At 38.9% G+C, this 19,518-nt stretch overlaps 3 protein-coding genes across 4 annotated transcripts; 2 read left to right on the top strand and 1 right to left on the bottom strand.

Annotated features, from left to right (window-relative positions):
* Positions 1-1,334: 1,334 nt before the first annotated feature.
* LOC147172106 (serum paraoxonase/arylesterase 2-like) lies at positions 1,335-4,467 on the top strand. The gene is made up of 9 exons (XM_086078442.1): positions 1,335-1,541; positions 1,621-1,691; positions 1,762-1,817; positions 2,245-2,407; positions 2,819-2,945; positions 3,164-3,364; positions 3,463-3,544; positions 3,660-3,788; positions 3,900-4,467. Exons 1-9 carry the CDS (start codon positions 1,465-1,467, stop codon positions 4,059-4,061), a joined length of 1,068 nt encoding a protein of 355 aa, XP_085934568.1. The 5' UTR covers positions 1,335-1,464; the 3' UTR covers positions 4,062-4,467.
* Positions 4,468-5,055: 588 nt separating this feature from the next.
* Positions 5,056-8,177, top strand: LOC147172105 (serum paraoxonase/arylesterase 2-like). Of its 2 annotated transcripts, XM_086078441.1 has the most exons (9): positions 5,061-5,413; positions 5,488-5,558; positions 5,635-5,690; positions 6,595-6,757; positions 6,920-7,046; positions 7,126-7,329; positions 7,403-7,484; positions 7,559-7,687; positions 7,799-8,177. In XM_086078441.1, exons 1-9 carry the CDS (start codon positions 5,337-5,339, stop codon positions 7,958-7,960), a joined length of 1,071 nt encoding a protein of 356 aa, XP_085934567.1. In that variant the 5' UTR covers positions 5,061-5,336; the 3' UTR covers positions 7,961-8,177. The 2 variants fall into 2 exon arrangements, with proteins under 2 accessions (XP_085934566.1, XP_085934567.1); XM_086078440.1 differs by having other exon boundaries at positions 5,056-5,413; positions 6,595-7,046.
* LOC147172104 (potassium channel subfamily K member 5-like) lies at positions 8,110-14,036 on the bottom strand. Its single transcript, XM_086078439.1, has 5 exons — positions 13,770-14,036; positions 12,379-12,490; positions 10,303-10,469; positions 9,978-10,146; positions 8,110-9,894 (listed from the first exon to the last, which is right to left on the bottom strand). Exons 1-5 carry the CDS (start codon positions 13,953-13,955, stop codon positions 9,203-9,205), a joined length of 1,326 nt encoding a protein of 441 aa, XP_085934565.1. The 5' UTR covers positions 13,956-14,036; the 3' UTR covers positions 8,110-9,202.
* Between the last annotated feature and the right edge of the window lie 5,482 nt (positions 14,037-19,518).

The following is a 19,518-nucleotide window of genomic DNA, read 5'->3' as shown; positions in this document are numbered from 1 at the left end:
TTTGCAGGTACCGTCTTTTTTAATTTAACACTTCCCTATAGCGCTTCAATATTTCACAGATCTGGTGACTATTGCAGTTTATTTAAGCACCCTAGCATTTACAATTTCAAAACAAAACTGGTCAACATTTTAAGTCAAAAAGACCCCTTCGTTCATTCAATAGCATGAGCAGGTGTGTCCAAACTTTGGCCCCGTGTTAGAATATTAATTTCCTCCTATCAGTGATTTGAAAGGCATTCCAAACTATTTTATGGCCTTCCAATGTGACAACATGACTTGGGTTTTAAAGTAGATACTACTACAAAGATTCCAGCAAAACTAGCCAGCAGGTCTTCAGCTTACGACGGCTTTACAGTATAGGACACTATCTTAGTTTCACGGCGACGTAACAAAAAAATAACGCAAATAGTCCGTAGTCTATCAAATGTCTACGCAAACGCAGTACAGTACTTTGTAACTAGCTACAGTAAATATTTATCTAAAGGACCGTCGTAAACGGAGGACCTTCATTTTGCCACCGCTGTAGTGTTCGCGGTATTTTGCATTGATGTCAAAGCAACGTTATATCCATATCCACACCTCCATGTAAATTTACAGCAAAACAATGCATTCTCTCTGTAATACAATAATCCCGAATGTAATCATTAAAAAAAATGTATATACTAAAAAAAACCATACAAATATAAACTAAAGCGTCTGAATTTTGAGTTTCCGGTTTCCTGTTAGAGCATATGCTGCATTCAAGTATATGTAACATGCAGGAAATTATATTATTCATAATATAAGTGGGACAGAGACAGTTGACTGGCGATGACACCGGGTGATAAAGAACATCCATCCACTCTAAATCTACATATCTGATTATATCTATATAACATTGCAAGTAAACATACCGAGCGATGTTATTCCTTGAAAACATAGCTTAGGTTACGCACAAGCGGTTGAAGCCAGAGGGCAGCCATCTTACGTTGTCACTTTAACTGACAACTATTACTCAATTTCGCTGAAACACGCAACATTGTGCTCCTGATTGCATTTGAATTAATTTCATTGTTCATGGTTCTTCCGTGATGCAGACGAAACTGTGTAACACTCGAAGTTGGAGCTATACCATGCAAGAGAAAAAAATGTAATCGCATTCTTAACAATGAAATGTGAATGTAGCGCTTATCCGAGACTTATTACTACAACCGGACGCCACACACTTTGGCATTTCGCAGTGGACACAGAAAATAACGTAAATGTCGCTGAGAAATCACTGTGCTGTATTTGAGTTAACCGTGCTGAGTGAGTGGCAACGCAGAATGGCCGCCGATGGCTTCACTTGTCGCTACGGCGAGCAAGCGGCATTGCGACTTGCGAGTCCTTATACATCCGTCGGCACGCCCCGTCTGATTGTAGCCGTGTGTCGAAAAGTTTACAAAGTATTTCACCACTTTGTAAAACTTGTCGTGCGGTTTGAATATGGGCAAGTGTGGCGTCGTCGCATTTGTTGTAGCGGCGTTATCTGTGCTTCTTGGTGAGAGGATGGTCACCTTAAGGTGAGTAAAATGTCCACTGGAATTCCATTCAATCTTATTGTTTAGTGTGCTTTCCTAACTTTTCAAACGTATACAATAGGAAGAGGGGCCTTGTTTCTCGAGAGCTGGTCAACAATCACCTCCCCAATTGTGTTCCTCTGAAGAATCTGAGTAAGCAAATCCACGTTAACGTTGTTATTATTCTACAAGAAATAAATGTTTAAATGTGCTCTTCTCGTAGATGACGGTTCAGAGGATATCACTATCTTTGCGGATGGATTCGCCTTTGTCAGCACTGTAAGGTTTTGCCTCCAATGAGCCACTAAACGATTTTCTGTCCTCAACTGACCCACGCTGGGGAGGAGTGATTGTTTATCATTTTACATTACGCACAGTTGCCAGTACAGGACCGAGCTGACTGCAGACGTTTCTGTTTGTTGTTGCTAGGATTTCTTTTACCTGTACAATATATGAATAAGTGTCAAATTGCCTTTTGAATGTACATGTGAATTCATATTGCACGTATTCGTCCGGTCACTTTCTTTCTTTATTTTTTTTGCTCAACATATTTAGTATGAAGGGATTTCAATTGTAAACAAACAATGTACCATATAAAACAGTCCAAAATCAACTAGTGAGCGCACCAAATTCCCTGCAGCACATACAGATCAACACACAATTAATCAGTCATCATTTTTGTCTGCGTTTTTTCTGTTCTTCGCAGGGCCTAAAGCACCCCAGAATAACCTCTTCTAATGTGCCTGGCAAGATCTTCCTCCTCGACCTGAAAGACTCTCCGATGAGGCCAACTGAGCTGCGCATGCCGAGGAACTTTGACCTGGAGACGTTCAACCCTCACGGCATCAGCGTCTACATAGAGCCAACTGGTACGAGCAGTCTTGCATTGAATTCATGAAGATAAAAAGTTGAGAACAATATCAGTTGACAGTTTTTCTTTTCAAAAGCGGTCGGCATGAGAGTTGATGCGCTAAACATGCGTACAAACTTGTTAACCCATATAAGCGTCTGCAAAACCTTGTCCTTGGTGTGTCTGTATTATTAACCAACCTTGGTTTAAATATGCACCCTGGGATTACTGCACTCTATTGTATTCATTTTCTGCTTAATCTGCTGGCGAAAGATGTACATTCATTTCAAGAATGCAGTTTTCTTTGCGCCCCCAAAGTAACACCAGATAATGCTTGATGAATGTCAACAAGGCATTTGTGAAGCCATATCTGGCCTCCCTCTGAGTTATCAATTCTTGTAAACGAAATGCTTTGTTGTTGTTTTTTCAGATGGCAAAGTGTACCTTTTTGTTGTGAACCATCCTCACCACAAAAGCCAAGTCGAGTTGTTTGAATTTGTTGAGGAGGAATTGTCCCTGATGCATCTGAAAACCTTCAAACATGAACTTCTTCATAGGTGCACCTCTCAAGGCATCACATTTATATTTTTATTTATTGTATTTTTTTTTTTTTATTCAATTTTAACTTTTATAACCTGGAACTTTTTAGGTCAAGCACAACTCGTATGATGCTGGTTGATCTCAAATATTTTGTACCAGTACATATCAGATATGTAATCCAATTTTATGTACAGGTATTGATTGTAATTCATATTTTTTTTCTATGCTTTTCTAGTGTGAATGATATCGTGGCTTTGGGAGTGGATAGTTTCTATGCCACCAACGATCACTATTTTTCACATGAATTGAAAACGATTGTGGAGCTTATCCTGGGTCAACCTTGGACTAACGTTGTGTATTGCAGTGCAGAGACAGTCAAAGTTGTCTCTGGGGGGTATTACTTGGCAAATGGCATCAACATCTCACCCGATAAAAGGTTGGCGGCCTCTTCAAGAGCTTTGCATTTTTTTTAAATGATAGTCTTAAAGCTAATTAGTTGTCATGAACTAATCATTTATTCTATGTCATTAATAGGTATGTATATGTGATGGATCTACTTGACCATAAAGTGCATGTGCTGGAGAGGAAGGAATACAACGCATTGGCCCCCGTGATGGTAAATCATTTCAATCCGAAATTTTTTTTGACAATTAATTATAGAGAATTATTTCAAATAATGCAAAACTTGCACTCAAACCAGATCATTTTGTTAAGTTTAATTTTGTCACCAGGCCGTAGATGTGGGCTCACTCTGTGACAACATTGAAGTTGACCCCAAAACAGGTGACCTGTGGTTAGGCTGCCATCCTAACGGATTGAAAGCTTTAAACTACGACCTCAAAGATCCACCTGGCTCCGAGGTTCGTATGTTCAAACTCTCCAACAATGCCGATCCACAACATCCAAATATTACAATGACATCTTTTGACCTTTTTAAGTCATCATATCTCCCATGATGTCGTGTCATCCAGGTTATCCACATTGAGAACATTCATTCAGACGAGCCAACGGTGACGCAGGTGTTTGCTGATGATGGTCACATGATTATGGGCTCATCTGTAGCAACGGCCTACGGAGGGAAACTCCTCATTGGATCAATGTTTCATAAGGCCTTATGCTGTGATTTGGACTAGGCAGTGGTGTGTGCATCTGACAAAACAGCAGGAGACATCAATAAAATAAAATAAAATAAAAAAGTTAGTCTTTACCACTGTTTTTCCAAAAATGCACATCTCTCTCTTTGTAAATATGTTGTTGGAACCCAGTAAGGCAACATTAATGTACTTTTATTTTTTTTTAGTGTTGGTGATGTTTTTAAAAACTGCGGTGGATTTTTTAAATTTTCTTTTTTCTTTTTCTTTTTATGGACAGGTGAATAAGCTTTTTGCAGTGCGCTTGGCAAATTCTTTTCGGATAAATTCAACCACAAACGCTAAAGGAAAGCTAATGCATTGTATCTTCAAACACAAAACACGTATTTGTTCAAACTTTGTGCTGTAAAACCGTAACGTGCAGAGAAATAAAAGTTTTCAAATGAAATTTAGTGCATCACTGTTGCTTATTATACTCTCTTGAATTCCAGACAGGAGTTGAGGAAGGCAGAAATTGCGTGCATTTCCTGAAGGAGGAAAAAAAGGCTGGAGTGCAACCAAAGGAAATTGTCTTGCGGCATACACATCATTTTAATATCGTTTGAGCATTATTATTATTATTATTATATATATATTTATTTATTTTTAGCTCACTGGTAGTGCTCTGCGCTCGCAAATCGGAGACGTGGTCGCAGCAAGGGTTCAATCCCTTCAACTCCATTGGAAAACAAATGTTCACAAGCGAAAAGTAGATTGGGCTTAGAACATTGTCATTATTTATTCATTGTCGAGTGAGACTTCAAAAGTGAGTTGAGATTAGGGACAATGGCACGGAGCGACAGTCCCACAAGTCCAGTGGTTTCATATGATCATCATATCATATATCATTGTAATCTGTAACACTTGCAACTGGCACGTTGAAATAAAAACAAAAATGCTTGGTCATAATGACGAAAGAAAACCAAACGAGACTCTTTTTAAAGTTGCATCAAGGGACCTTTGAAATGTGGGCGTGTATTGATTTGTGTATTTAGCAGATTCCAGTGTTAAGATTGCATCCAGTGCCTTTGCAAACCATAATTATGATCCCCTGTTCACATCCTGTGATGATCAGCTGTCAGTTTCTATTCTGTTGGACTTGAATAAAATGGATCTTATCTTGATTTATTCTTTTTAACATTCTCCTTGGAAAGGCCACAGATTTATACGTCCTAGTACAGGTCATTCGTCCCTCTGTTTATTTACGCTTTCTCTCTCTCTCTCGGCCGGCTACCAAAGAGTTGGGTGTCTTTGTACAGTGTGCTGTGCGATTTAAACATGGAAACACTGGGATTAGTCTCAGTGGCTGTAACATTGTTTTACATGCTGCTTGGTGAGAGGATGGTCAATATGAGGTAAGCACCATTCACTTTGGACGCGCTTGTATTTTTTCTATACTTCTGTTCTGCACTTAACATCCTCCTCGCAGGAAAATGTATCTTGCGTCTCGAGAGCCTGTCAAGAATCACCTCCCCAATTGTGCACTGCTGAAGAATCTCAGTAAGATCAAGTGAAAATTAAACATCTCAACGTGTTCCTTAAGTTTGCAATTAAAAAGTGCACCCCCCCCCCCCAGATAATGGTTCAGAGGATATAACTGTCTTTGGAGATGGACTCGCTTTTATCAGCAATGTAAGTTGAATTGGTCCAATGTTCACCTCTCTCTTGACTTGTCTTCGTTTCACGTTTTATCTCAACTGTTGTGCTAGTGAATGAACAGCAAAAACTGTTAACCAAGAAATCCAAGACAAAACCCAATCTTAAAAAGATCCTGGTCAGTAGACTTATTTTCTTTTTTTATATTGCTCTGGTCTAATTTCCCCCTTGAAAATAATCAAATGATATATGTTAGTTTCACTGATTTAATCAACTCATTCACTCCCAGCCATTTTCACTGAAGCAACCCCCTTCATTCCCGGCGGCTGTTTTATTGGATTTTTACTGATTTTGCAAGGCACACAGAATATTATGTTTAATTGCTATAAAAACATGACACCTACAAAAAGAAAGATTAGAACCAAACAAACGTATAAATACGTCTTTGGGAACACAGTAATATTTAAAATATAACGTATTTATATGTTTTTGGGAGCAAATGAGTTAAGTAAATCCAAATTTCTTCACCGCAGTGCTCAAAGTGTAGTATGAGTACCACTAGTGGAACATGGGCTCTCTCTAGTGGTATGTGAAATAATCACTTAGTTCAATGTTAAAACTGTGCATACACTTTTTTTTAATACAGTTCTTTATACTCGTTAAGTACAGTTCGATGTACCTTTTTAGCACAATACTGTAAATTTTATGTACATTTATTTTATTAAAACCGTTTGTCAAGTATTTATTTAAGTACAATTTTGGGGTCATTATGATGGTATTAGAATAGTTAATTGTTTTTAGGTGGCACTTGTAAAAATGATAATAATAATAATTGCAGCCACTGTTTTAGGCTGTAATGAGCTGTGAGTTGAGATGTTTTCATTCTCCCACAGGTAAATTAAAGCTGCCTCCCTGTATATTTTATTTTCAATGTTCACAGGGTTTAAAGTACCCTGGCGTGTCGTCCTCTGACGCTCCTGGCAAGATCTTCCTCTTGGATCTGAAGGCGTCTGCCATGGAACCAGTTGAGCTGCCCATTTCAGGGAACTTTGACTTGGAGACATTCAACCCTCATGGCATCAGTGTCTACACACACCCAACCAGTATGAGCAATCCGGCTTTATTTATTTATTTATTTTCAAAACTGTCTGCTATTAAGCCTGTGAGATTAATATTCTTACAAAATCTACTTTTAAACTCCTTTTACTGCATATTGATTATACATGTATATATGGAGTCGTCTTTTTGTCCCTCGTTATTTTCAGATGGCACAGTGTACTTGTTTGTCGTGAACCATCCTCATCACAAAAGCCAAGTCGAGTTGTTTGAATTTGTTGAGCGGGGACCCTCCTTGTTGCATCGTAACACCTTCAAACATAAACTTCTTTACAGGTATTCTAAGGCTAACGTTCATTTTTTTTATAATAACATAACTTTACAAAACTCAACCATGTTCTTTTTTTTCCTCTAGCGTGAATGATATCGTGGCTTTGGGAGTGGATCAGTTCTATGCCACCAATGATCATTATTTTTCAGATGCACTGGTGAAAACCGTAGTGGAGCCTCTGCTGGGTCAACCTTTGACTAATGTTGTGTATTACAGTCCAGAGATGGCCAAAGTGGTCTCTAGTGGGTATTACTTTGCAAATGGAATCAACATCTCACCTGATAAAAGGTTGGTGAGTTTTTTTAAAAGTTGCATAATTGAGATATAATTATACACAGATTTTTTTCTGCCTCTTCAAAAGGCATGTATATGTGACTGATATAACAGCCCATAATATACATGTGTTGGAGCGGAAAGAAGACAATGAATTGACCACTATAAAGGTAAAAAACAAAACAAATAAAATACTAGTATGCATGTCAAATCATTCCACTTTCATCTCCTACATTCCCACCAGTCTCTAGCTTTGGGTTCCCTCTGTGACAACATTGAAGTCGACCCGAAAACAGGTGACCTGTGGTTAGGCTGTCACATCAACCTAATAAGAATGTTCTACTTTGACCCCAAAAATCCACCTGGATCAGAGGTTAGCCTGGTCATTCATCTGTCATTTGGAAACTCTTTGAAATTGTGACGTTGCCCTCCAAATCCACTATTCCTTATTTGATTGTACTTCCCATGATGCTGTGTTTGTCAGGTCGTCCGCATCCAGAACATTCTGTCAGAGGAGCCAGCGGTGACTCAGGTGTATGCCGATGATGGTCATGTGATTATGGGCTCATCTGTAGCTACGATCTATGGAGGGAAACTGCTCATTGGATCCGTGTTTCATAAAGCTTTATGCTGTGATTTGGAGTAGGCATTTAAATCAAGACTCTTAAAAAAAAATGCATTGGATAAGAGAAGGAAAACCTCTCGATGTCATAGATTAGCGAGGAAATGTCATTTCAGGAAAAAAAGACTGAATTTTGAATAACTTCATTAGAATTTTATTGTGCCTGTAAAAAAAATGTTGATAATAAAGACAGGGCTGGACTGACACAAAATAAATAATAATAATAATAATAATAAATCAACCCTGGCATTTTTATTTAGACACGCGCATCCACGTGTAGGCACGTACACGTATTGGCTTACAACGATGCAACCCATTGTTTGTCTTACCACCCACAGTCAGGTTTTTATCAAATAAAAGTGCACACATATCCACAACCTTGCTAAACACATTCTTAACACAACCAGTCTAAGTAAAATAAAATAAAAAGCAACATTTTGCTGAGCTTAATTTATGTAACTCAACTTTATTTATAAAGCTTTGCTTACAGAGTACTTCTATCTCATGCACATGCTAACTAACAGCCAATCAGAGTCAACACCGTTTTACATTGTGTAATTAATAGCCTATTCATTAAAATCATATCTAAAAAGCACAATGACACAAACACCTTTTTTTTTTTATAGATTTATTCCTGTAGGATCTGGATATGTGCGCATTTTATTTCATGAAAACATGACTGGATGTAGCGTATGGTAAACAAGTCTTCTCAGCCATGTTGTTTGCTTGCTCTGCCATGAAAATAATTCATCATTGAAATTGACTGCAAGAATCAAACGTACAGTATTCTAAAGTAGATTTGTGTCAAATTTGTATTCATAAATGAATCCTGAGAAACCTGACCAACCCTGGCTACCGTGTAGCTTTCCCACTGAGGTTGATTGGTTTAATTTGGTGTCTGTATTGTAAATGTACTAATGGTTGTGCTCTTTCTAAATTGTGTGCTGGTATTTTGGGTTATAATGGAGGAAAGTAAGATTAATAATAATAATAAGATGTTGGTCAACCAGGCATCTGCCCCGTACGGCAGATGGCCAGACCAGTCATGTTAACACACAATTTGGCGCAAATGAAGACAAAACAAATAAATTACAGACATTGTGAAACGCAATACAAATAGTCAGTGCGGTGTCGAAGAATTCGAGCCCTGACCTCAACCCCATCAAGCACTTTGGGGATGACGATTATCAACTCCACGTTGTCTCTGTTGTAAAGTTAATACTTTTGTGTCCATAATCATTTCAGTTCATGATGTTATATTAAACGTTATCCCTTTTCATCTTTATTAAGTAATTCATCTTCCTCTGCTACTTTTGAAATTGTAAACCGATTCACACTATCACTTGGCGGTGCAATTTCTTCCTTTGCGCTTCCTGAGGCTGGCACAGTAAATATAATGCCATCCTTTGGCGAATCCGTTTTCCCGTTGACATTGTCATCGGTTCCCGCGCACTCTGCTGGTTCTGTTGTAGTGGAATTTTCTTGGGGAAGAGGCCGATTGGCTTTATCTTGGTTGTCGTCATCCTTCGGGTTTATAAACACTTCACTGATGCTCATCAGACATCTGTGTCGGGGCGAGTGATCCAGCATCTCGATGTTGGTGGTCAAGATGTCACTGCAGCTCTTGGACCGATTGAAAACGTCAATAGAACTCGGTTTGGCGCTCATTCCAATCTCCTTGATGACAGTGCTGTAGTCTTCCTCCTTGTCCGACAAGAAGCTAAAAATATCGATGACGGTCGGCCTTTCCGACATGGGCGTGCTTTCTTCAGGCTTCGGTTCCTCATCGTGGAAGCGTTGCCGTTTGTGTCGTCTTTTATTCTTAAACACCTTGTGAGCCTCCACGACCATGTTCACGTTCCAGCTGAAGAACAGCGACAGCCACGCCAGGCCCATGTAGATCCATATCTCCGCAAACACTCTGTATAGCTTCGGGTATTCAATATTTGGATTCACACCTGAAATCAATGCACACGTAGCAAATCACAGGACGCTCAAAGTGCAACAGAGAGAAATCCATGACGAAGATGTGACGCCAAACCTGCCACGTAATCTCCAAAGCCGACAGTTGTGAGGGTGATGAAAGAGAAGTACAGGCCTTCCAAGTAGCTCCATCCTTCCAGGGACATGAAAACAAGAGGAGGGATCACCAGGTGCACGAAGAGCCCCCATAACAGGAATATAGCGGTGCAGATAAGCTGAACACGTTTCTAATAAGAAAAAAAAAAAAAAAGAAGAGATTTCAAAACTTTGATAGTAAAGTATCCAAACCCTTTCACAGTAGTTAAAACATTCTCTGCCATAGACGGCTTTAGACGTCAAAGATTATTTTTTACTGGGCTGGCAATGAATGAGTTAAGTCTTACCACTGGCACGTTTTTTCTGATGAGGACCTGGGACAAACGTTTTGCTCGGTCTCCAAAGAACGAGCCCAGCTTGCTTAACCACACCAGACACAGCGGGATGCCGCACAGGCCATACAGGATGCAGAAAATGCGACCTCCATTAGTCTTTGGGGCAACATTACCATAACCTGTAGGATACAACACATCTTTTTTTTTTTGTGGTGGATATGTACACTCTAAAAAGAGAATTGTTGAACCAATTTAAGACTACAAATTTAATTGTTGACCAATTTAAAAAAAAAAAAATCGCTTCAATTGGTGACACGCGATTGAATTAAGATAGTCCAAAGTGAATATATTAAGTTTCATTAATTATGAGTAGATTACATTTAATAATTTGGATTAATTTACTTCAGGTGAATATATTAAGTTTAATGAACTGTAATATATTCGTTTCAGACTAACTTCATTCAATCGTGTATTACCAATTGAAGTGATTTTTTTTTTTATCTTAATTTGGTTCAACAATTCTCTTTTTAGAGTGTAGAGAATTCAAGTATTCTAATTGTATTTCCTTTAAAAGGAAAAAAAACAAGAAATATCCTCATCATATAGGTTTTTTTAAAATAGTTTTCTGATAGTTAATGATCCTGGCATTTGTTGTAGTTTATTCTGTGACTGCAAGTGATGTGCACACCGGGGATTTTTTTTCTTTTTTGTAATCAATAACTTTACGCCCTCCCACCACACTAGAAAGACACAGGATCATTCCTTTGTCCCTAGTCATTTGTTGTAGAAGTTGTGCCGTGCTCCCATATTGAATTCTACCTTTGATGGGGTTTTGTTTGTACTCACTCTTTCTTCCAGTTTTTCTGGTAGTACTACCTTTGTAACTTATTTATAGCACTTTTTGTTGATCAGTCACCGGTAGCTTTAATTTTGTCTTTTTTCCTGCTATTTAGGGGTGGGTTTAAAAAAATTGAATAATCAATAGATTTGTTTTTCCTTTTCGAGCCTGATATTGATTCATAAATCCATGAATCGATTATTTAATATCTATTTTTCCCATAAATTCACAAGAAAATATCATTTTAAAGGCCTATTTATTTTTGGTATCTTATTGCTTTCTTGAAATTTACCATTCACGTGAATTTTAAAGTATTTCCTCACATTTACATTTATTTAAATTAGTCCTGACTTATTGCATTTTAAGACAATTCAGAATTATTTCAATTTATATTTAAAATGATTGAATTATAATTATGAAAATATTTTCATCTCATCCTTGCTGATGTCAATGTTTTTGTAACGTGATTACAACACGTGCTACATTCACTAATAGACTAAATAATTTAACCAGTTAATCCTCCACACAATTTTATTTGGAGTTTATGTTTGAGGAGTTATCATGTCCTTGATATTAAAGATTTGATGTTCCATAATAAACCAATATCGGATTGAAGTGAAGCGAATCGGATTGAATCAGGAAGTATCAAAATCAAATCGATTCAGAAAATGTGATCAGATTTACTTTTTAGCAAAGGAGCAACTTTTGGTGAAGCATTTTTTAATTTTTGTAAATTCCTTCCACACTCTGTTACTGCTTTGGGGTCCAACCTGTCACAAATCATAACAAAATCATTTTTTATTGATGAAATCAGTAGAAAGCAGCAGGGTTATTCAAGTGAACACTCATGAGATTTCCCTTATGCACGATGTACCTTAATTTTTAATTTATTTTCATAAAACTTAAAATCAATCAATCAATGGGATATTCAATCCAATGTGGAAGCCAGTCAGAGGGCCTTTAGCTCACACATAGTTTTGCACCCACGCCCGATTGGACAAATGTTTTCCATGCTGGTGTAAAAAATCTCACTTCCATATGAAAACTACATAATTTCAGATAAGCAACTTAGACCAAAGTCTTACTTTCTTCTTACTTTTAGTGCAAATTAACCTGTATAATGAATAATGTAATTGTGACAATAACTATTCTATCTACTGTACACACAAAATAGATGTGGGTTTTTTTCTTATTACAATGACTATTTTAAGTGTACCTCCATTGCAAGTTGAAATAATCAACACACAAACCTATCGTTGTGACAATGGTCGCTGCAAAGATGACAGAGTTCCCCCAGTCCCACGTGTTGTGATGTTTGTTTCCAGTGATGATCACACCTTGGCCTGCAGCCTCTGACACTACCTGGAATGCATTTCAAAAACCACACATATAATTAACAAGGACACAAATGTCAATTCATCCATTTTCTGCAGGTACAATGCGTAACTTCGTTACACCCTGGACTGGTTTAACTTTTAGACAAACAACCATTCACACTCACATTGACACCTATGGACAATTTGTAGGAAGCTGAAAGCTGGAGAATCACAAGTATGGTTTCATGCAAGCCACAGCGGAGATTCTACCCCTAAACGTGTTTTTGTTACGGTGTGGTCACGGATCGGCGTGGGTGTCTGTCGGCGTGTGAAGTGGAGGACCCAAAATGCAGGGAGGCAGGAGAACCACAGCAGGAGTGCGGGCGAAACTGGCGTGCTTTAGTTTACAGAAAACACTAACCAGGGTACTGGTTAATGCTAAGTAAACAACAAACTGAAACGATACAAAATCAAAATGAGAGACAAAACTCCGTTGTTGACCGTGACAAGCAGCAATGATCCCACGCCGACTGACCACCACCCGGGAATTAAATACACTCACACTAATTGGGTAACTAGCCACACCTGGGGCCAGGCATAAGTGGCTGAGGGCCCGGATTGGTCAACCCGTGGAAGGGCTGGAACCCACTCAGGACCAATCGGGACCCTCAACCAAAACCAGATCTTCCCAGACATGACAGTTTTAGCCACTATACCTTCATACATACACCAATAAGGCTAGCAATAGAGACAGTATAAAAAAGTGACGTTGTATTTCACTGCAAACCACAACAAAAATAATTTTGTGACACGCCTTGCATTGGGTTCCATTAGATGTGTAAGTTTGGCTGAACCTGGGAATAAAAAGGGCGACACTGTGACGTATTCTAAGTAAAAACGCTTGTTAAAGCATTGAAGACGAGACACACCTTGTGTTAACATTCCAACGTTTGAATGGGGCGTGCAGGTTCATGCTTACTGCCCGTGTTTCCAGTAATTTAAATATCCCCACGCTTTGTCCTCGAGCAAAAAAATATAACCCAAAATGAACTTTTTCTTTTGGATCACGTTTTAGTGTTTTTTAAGTCTAACACGCTAACTCTTTATTAGCGAACAGAAATATTGTAGCATACGCACATCCAAAATGAACTTTTTCTTTTGGATCACTTTTTTGTGTTTTCTAACACGCTAACTCTTTATTAGCGAACAGAAATATTGTAGCTACTACCTGCTACCACGTTATGAACATGTGGCGCGTAACAGATCAAATCCGACGAATTGTTGTTGTGCGTAATTTCAATTTGTGCGATAGCTGAAGTCCATACCTGAATAATTTCCTCCAGATCCTCTTTCCTAAGGCAGGGGTACTTCTTCAAAACTTGTTCTTTTTGAAACATATATTTGCTCCTGGCCAATTCCCAGTTTGGCTCCTCAAGCATTTGAAATATCGCAGCCCCAATGGACAAGTAAAAGATGATACATGATGTTAAAAGGGGGCCCTGGTCAGTCATATTCAACAAATAACTTTATGCCCCATCCAGCAAGCGTCTCTCATTCCGTTTTCGGCGCTCTTCCTGGAGAGAAAAACACTTCCTGGCCTGCTTGATACACACACAAGCATATGCACACGCCTCTCTGTTCAGTCACCTGGATTACGTAATCATGCGCGTACCTGGTTGATCCTGAAGGAGATTTGTTGAAAACCAATGCAGATGCAAAAACAACAGTACACTATTGTGGGTGTTAAAATGTTAACGTCATTATTTAATTGCAGTGAAAACGTATCAAGGCCACACCCACTTATCACAAACAATAAAATGACAAATATGACATAGCTTAAGTCAGGATGAATTTAAAATGCACGAAGACTTAATTTGACCTCTCAATATGCTTCACATGCTGTTTCTCCAGGCTACTTTTTGCAAAACTTGCTGTTGGAGCTGATCAGTATAAAATTCACAAGAGGTGTATAATCCATGAATTGATGATTTTTCATTGGAATTTCAATTTTAAAAAGTAACAGGTAGGGCGCTACACCTAGGGGGTGCTATAGCCTAACAAGAAAACTGTTGATATTCTAAAATATATTTATAAATCAAAATTATTTTCTCAACTGTCTATGTATCGGTCAAGGCCCCCGTTAGCCCTGGGAGAGAAGAAAAATCCTGCAGCCGTCCCTGTACCGTGACAAGTTACCGCACGAGTGACGGTTGCCCTTATCTTCATTATCATTACCCAGAAGCAAACAGTATGCTTGAATCCAAGCAAGTGGGGTGGATCCACACTGCAATGCGTGATAATACTGTACCACTACTGTACTTTATTTAACGTTGTTGCACACTTGGGAAAGAAAGGTGACAATAGCACTGCAACTTTACTAATATGACTATTCTAATCATAAAATGTTTTTAGCGTCAAAATAATATGATACCGCGTAGTCTTTCTGAAAGCTCTGAAAATATCTGAAAATAAAAGTAAAAATATTTGTATATGGAATTCGAATTAAACCACTCTAATCAGTAGTAGTGTGCTGCATGTTGACAATTGTAAAGGGAATCCCCTATACTGCGCATGCGCAGCACTTTGCTAAACAACGCCCTCACCTGTAATGTCATAACTTAGCCTAAATGGCAACATAATATAGGCGCTTAAATTGTCATTTTTCTTTTTAAGAGCTAGATTTGGTAATTACACTAACTCCACCCTTCAGGCCGACGGTTTTGCTTGGTCATTGTAGCTGCGTCACCGCCTCCGTGGAAACCCGCCTGACTCCTGTGGAGGGAAACACCGGAACTAATGGCTTCTCACTAAAGATGGCGCCAACGCGTTTTCCAAACATGTCGTCGCTTAGGTAAGAAACATTTGATTATGCAGTCTGTACTTTCAAATCTTTTAAACTGAAATTCCTCTTCCTTGTGGTTTGACTCAGCTGTGAGTCGGTTGGCTCCAAGGCTCTGTGTATAAACACCACTAATGTTTTTGTTTTGCTATAGCACTTACTCGATAACACATGAATCAAATATTAAGAATACTATAAAACACTGTCGCAATTGTTTAATGAGTGCATACCTATTTTCAGTTTCAGTTATCATTTTCATTAATTCAACATTAACAATTTAGGTTTGCATTATTTTTCTGTTCCTGAAATATATATGTATATATATATATATATATATATATATATATACAAATGCGCATAATTTTTTTATTATGTTTGCAGCCTGCTGACTTTTGACATTGAATAGTCTACATTTAATATACCAGTACATTGTTACATTAGGCCAATTCTGTTTGTCTCTTTGCTCAAATGACAGTCTTCTTTTTTGCTTTTTCATGTGGACACACTCGCCTGGACGTTGACATGAACATGTTGTGAGTATCCATGACCTTTTAACCTTATAAAACATGATACGGTCTCATATCTGATTTGAATGCCGCTTGTGTGTTGCAAATGTCAAATAACGTAACACAGGGTAAGGACATTGTAATTGTGTGCAACAGCTGCAGTGTGGCATTTTTTTCATTCTTCACTTTTTGGAGGGAGGGGTGGGGTCACCGAATCACCCAGAGGCATGTGCACGCAAACACATCTTTATCTTATGAGAACACATGCTCTCAAAATGTTTTGCAAGCCCTATGTTAAGGTAGCTAGGAAATGCTGTGGGATTCCTTCACTCTTGCTTCAAGAGTTTTATGTTTTATTTTTGTATACCTTTTTATTAAAAGACAACACTTTGAACGCTAATTAAATTAAAATGGTTGCCACATGCCTCACTATAGACAGTTGTACATGGGATTTCTCCCATGTAGTAGGAAATAAGTGAATTATCTATGCATTTTCCATAGGATTTGTCCTCAGTAATGACTCACTGACTTTTGGTGAGAGGCAGACTCACTGCTGTACTTCAACATGTACATACCCAACGATTCAAACTCATTTTCATTTTAACTAATGGACAACTTCGAGTTTTCAATGAGTATAAACTATAAAGTGCTTCTTTTTTTCTTTTTTTTTTGTGAGGAAGCCAGAGCACCTGGAGCGTTTGAGCCCTGTACCTCAGAATTGTGAGGCAGCCGGGCTAACCAACCGTCCAATATGCAAATAAATATTTTTATGTTATTAATTAAAAAAAAAAATATTTATATATATATATATATATATATATATATATATATATATATATATATATATATATATATATATTGCAATATATCATAATTTTGTGTGCAAAGTGCATTTCAATCTGACTTGACTCACTGAACAAAACGACATGCATTTGAAAAGTGTGCTCATTTGTTTGTACACTAGGTGGCAGCACACACTAGCAAGCCATTAGAATTAAAGGATAATACACTCAGATGGCCAAAAATGGCCATCACTGTTTGGTCAGTGCAGTTGACTGAAATACCAAGCAGACCAAGCAATAACCTTTTTTTTTTTTTTTGTGAGGCATTTCATTTATGCCTCAATGCTTTATTGAATAATATTTACAATATTTCTTGTTATATATTTATTTACAAGATACAGCAGCTCAAACGAGTTCATTTGATGGCTGACTGTAACTAACTGTACAAAAAAAAACTGTGGCTTGATTCAAGTTCATAAACACGGGCCAGACCAAAGATGTCTGCTTGTAGACTGGGGCAACATTCCTGCTTTATGAATTCTTCATGATATAACAGTGCCTCATGAATATTGATGTTGCCGTTGCTATCCCATTAGTGCTCCTGAGAGCTCAGGGCGGGAGCACAAACAAAAACCATGGCGAGCGTGCTTCCGTGCGTGCACTTAAGAGTCATATTTTGCAGCGTTTTCCTAGCGGCGTGTAGTTTTACATAAGATGCGGGAGGGAACTGCTCTTTGATGTGTAACATGCGTCCAGATGCAGCGCTGAAAGTCAAAGGGAGATGATTTGGGTGAATGCAGTGTGGGACTTTATTATGTAATCATTGAGCGACTGAGCCAGAGAGGGATAAAGATGTTCCAAACAAACATAGTCGTCTCCCCACCCCCACCACTGTGCACTCTGCTGGTGCTGAATGATGCTCTGCATCATTATACATGTACGTGTGCCTGTTTTTTTTTGGGTTTTTTTGAGGACGCGTCACTTTTTTAGGGTGTGTCCGGAGCGTGAATGCGAGCGTGTTTCTGTTAGTCTGTGGTTCCAGTCTGGCGTTGTCTCAGGGGGATTGTGGGTCTGTGAGTGCCGCTCCTCCCCTCTCGGTTCTGTCTCCCGTTGCTCTCCTGGGTCCAGCACAACACCTGCTTCTTGCACCAGCGCACGACAGTCTCCTAAGCAACTGGGCTGCAACACCACTCCTTCATCTGCCCTTTGTTTTTCCTCTCTCAGTCCTGGGCACATCCAAGCGAGATGAACAGAACAAATAAACTAAGTGCTGCCTTTCCCTCTGTATCGGGGCAGGATTAGTCGGGTCTCTTCCGGGAATAAATTAGTAAATGTTTAACAACATTTCCCTGACGTTGCGTCACTTTGCTCTGTGACTAAAGTCTACAAAAAAAGTGACTTTTTGTTGTGTTGGAGGTATATTTTTTTGGCTTACCCTCTGCGGACCGGCCCATTTGGACTCATTGGATTAACAGAATCACCTATTTACTGGTAAGAGCTTTGTTTGAATAGCTAACTGCTGGGCATACCACATGAACTTGTCTCTGTGAGACAAAGGTGATGGTGTCTGAGAGGGAATAATGAAGCCCTTCATTGACCCCCTTCCCTCCCGCCCGCTGCCTATCAGCCGTATGGCCCTAATGGGGTCAGGCAGATGGGTGGGCTCCATTAAGACGGCTTGAATGTGTGCACACAAGTATGAATGTGTTTGTTTGTTTTTGAAATTCGGATTGATGGGTTGGACTCTACACTTCACGTCGGTACTATGGTTGGTCTGATATTCTCTCTGTGACTGTTGGTTAAGCTCTCTGTAGTGTCTTCTTTTCCTTTTGGCTTTTCCCTTCAGGGGTGGCCACGGCGAATCAGTTGCCTCCATCTAACCCTGTCCTCTGCATCCTCTGCTCTCACACCAACTACCTTCATGTCCTCTTTAACTACATCCACAAACCTCCTCTTTGGTCGTCTAGACCTCCTGCCTGGCATTTGGAAACTATGCATCCTTCTGCCAAAATACTTACTATCCCTCCTCTGGACATGTCCAAACCATCTCAGTCTGGCTGGCCTCTCTGAATTTATCTCCAAAGCCTCTAACATGTGCTAACCTCTCTATAGTGTAAAGAGTCATATTTGGTAAGTTAAACCTAAATATAATACATATAAATATTAAAAGATGGCTCAGCGCTTGAGCATATATAGAACCATGTGATTCAAAGATAGTTAACAAAGAAACAAAATGAGGACAACAACAGGGCTCTGGCCTCTCTTGCGTGGGTTTCTTGCTGGTATAAAAAAAAAAAACCACACACACGCAAACAAAAATCCATGGTAGATCAAATGAAGAGTCTGAAGTTGTCCCAAAGTGTAAATATGAGTTTTGTTTGACTGTGTTGATATTTGCCCTGCGATTGGCTGCGATTGTGCCCCGCCACTTGCCCAAAGCCCACTTGCCTAACAATGCCATTTACTCGCCATCGGTAGGAGTAAAGCAACCGGCGGCCATCTTACATTGATTTTTTTCCGCTGCGTTCTCGTGTTATTTTTTGAAAATGGTGAGAATGTGAAAATGATAAGAATGTGATTTTACATTTTCTCTTAAAAAGTATATCGTTTGAGTGGTACTGAGAGATTTGTCTCCATGTTGTCAAAACTATCAAGAATATATATATTTTTTTTTAAATCGCTGCAAAATGTAAACCTAACCTCTGTCATTCACAATTCACAATACTGAGATAAACTAAATGGCCCATGCAAACAATGAAGTTTGGCTCTCATTCCATCCAGGGATCCTAGCGTAAAACACGCACTGATGACAGTGTTTTCAGCGGCAAAAAAATAACACGTTGACAGTAACAGTGGCAATGTAAGATGGCTGCCCTCTGGCTTCAGGGGCCTAATGATAGTACAATCATGGTTGATGGTTATGGTTAGTAGTAGAATAGGCTCCAGC

The sequence above is a fragment of the Leptonotus elevatus genome, chromosome 6, assembly GCF_054856555.1.
Source record: "Leptonotus elevatus isolate MCC_2025b chromosome 6, RoL_Lele_1.0, whole genome shotgun sequence".
In the NCBI taxonomy this organism is placed as follows: Eukaryota; Metazoa; Chordata; class Actinopteri; order Syngnathiformes; family Syngnathidae; genus Leptonotus; species Leptonotus elevatus.
This window is presented reverse-complemented; position numbering and strand designations above follow the sequence as displayed.

Excerpts from the sequence above, each read along its gene's own strand:
- LOC147172106 (XM_086078442.1), top strand. The coding sequence starts at position 1,465 with ATGGGCAAGTGTGGCGTCGTCGCATTTGTTGTAGCGGCGTTATCTGTG. Across the intron at positions 3,545-3,659 it reads ACGCATTGGCCCCCGTGATG|GCCGTAGATGTGGGCTCACT; the intron begins GTAAATCATTTC and ends TTTTGTCACCAG. Across the intron at positions 3,789-3,899 it reads AAGATCCACCTGGCTCCGAG|GTTATCCACATTGAGAACAT; the intron begins GTTCGTATGTTC and ends CGTGTCATCCAG.
- LOC147172105 (XM_086078440.1), top strand. The coding sequence starts at position 5,337 with ATGGAAACACTGGGATTAGTCTCAGTGGCTGTAACATTGTTTTACATG. Across the intron at positions 5,414-5,487 it reads GAGAGGATGGTCAATATGAG|GAAAATGTATCTTGCGTCTC; the intron begins GTAAGCACCATT and ends TCCTCCTCGCAG. Across the intron at positions 5,691-6,594 it reads GACTCGCTTTTATCAGCAAT|GGTTTAAAGTACCCTGGCGT; the intron begins GTAAGTTGAATT and ends CAATGTTCACAG.
- LOC147172104 (XM_086078439.1), bottom strand. The coding sequence starts at position 13,955 with ATGACTGACCAGGGCCCCCTTTTAACATCATGTATCATCTTTTACTTG. Across the intron at positions 10,147-10,302 it reads TCAGAAAAAACGTGCCAGTG|AAACGTGTTCAGCTTATCTG; the intron begins GTAAGACTTAAC and ends TTTTCTTATTAG. Across the intron at positions 9,895-9,977 it reads CTTTGGAGATTACGTGGCAG|GTGTGAATCCAAATATTGAA; the intron begins GTTTGGCGTCAC and ends CATTGATTTCAG.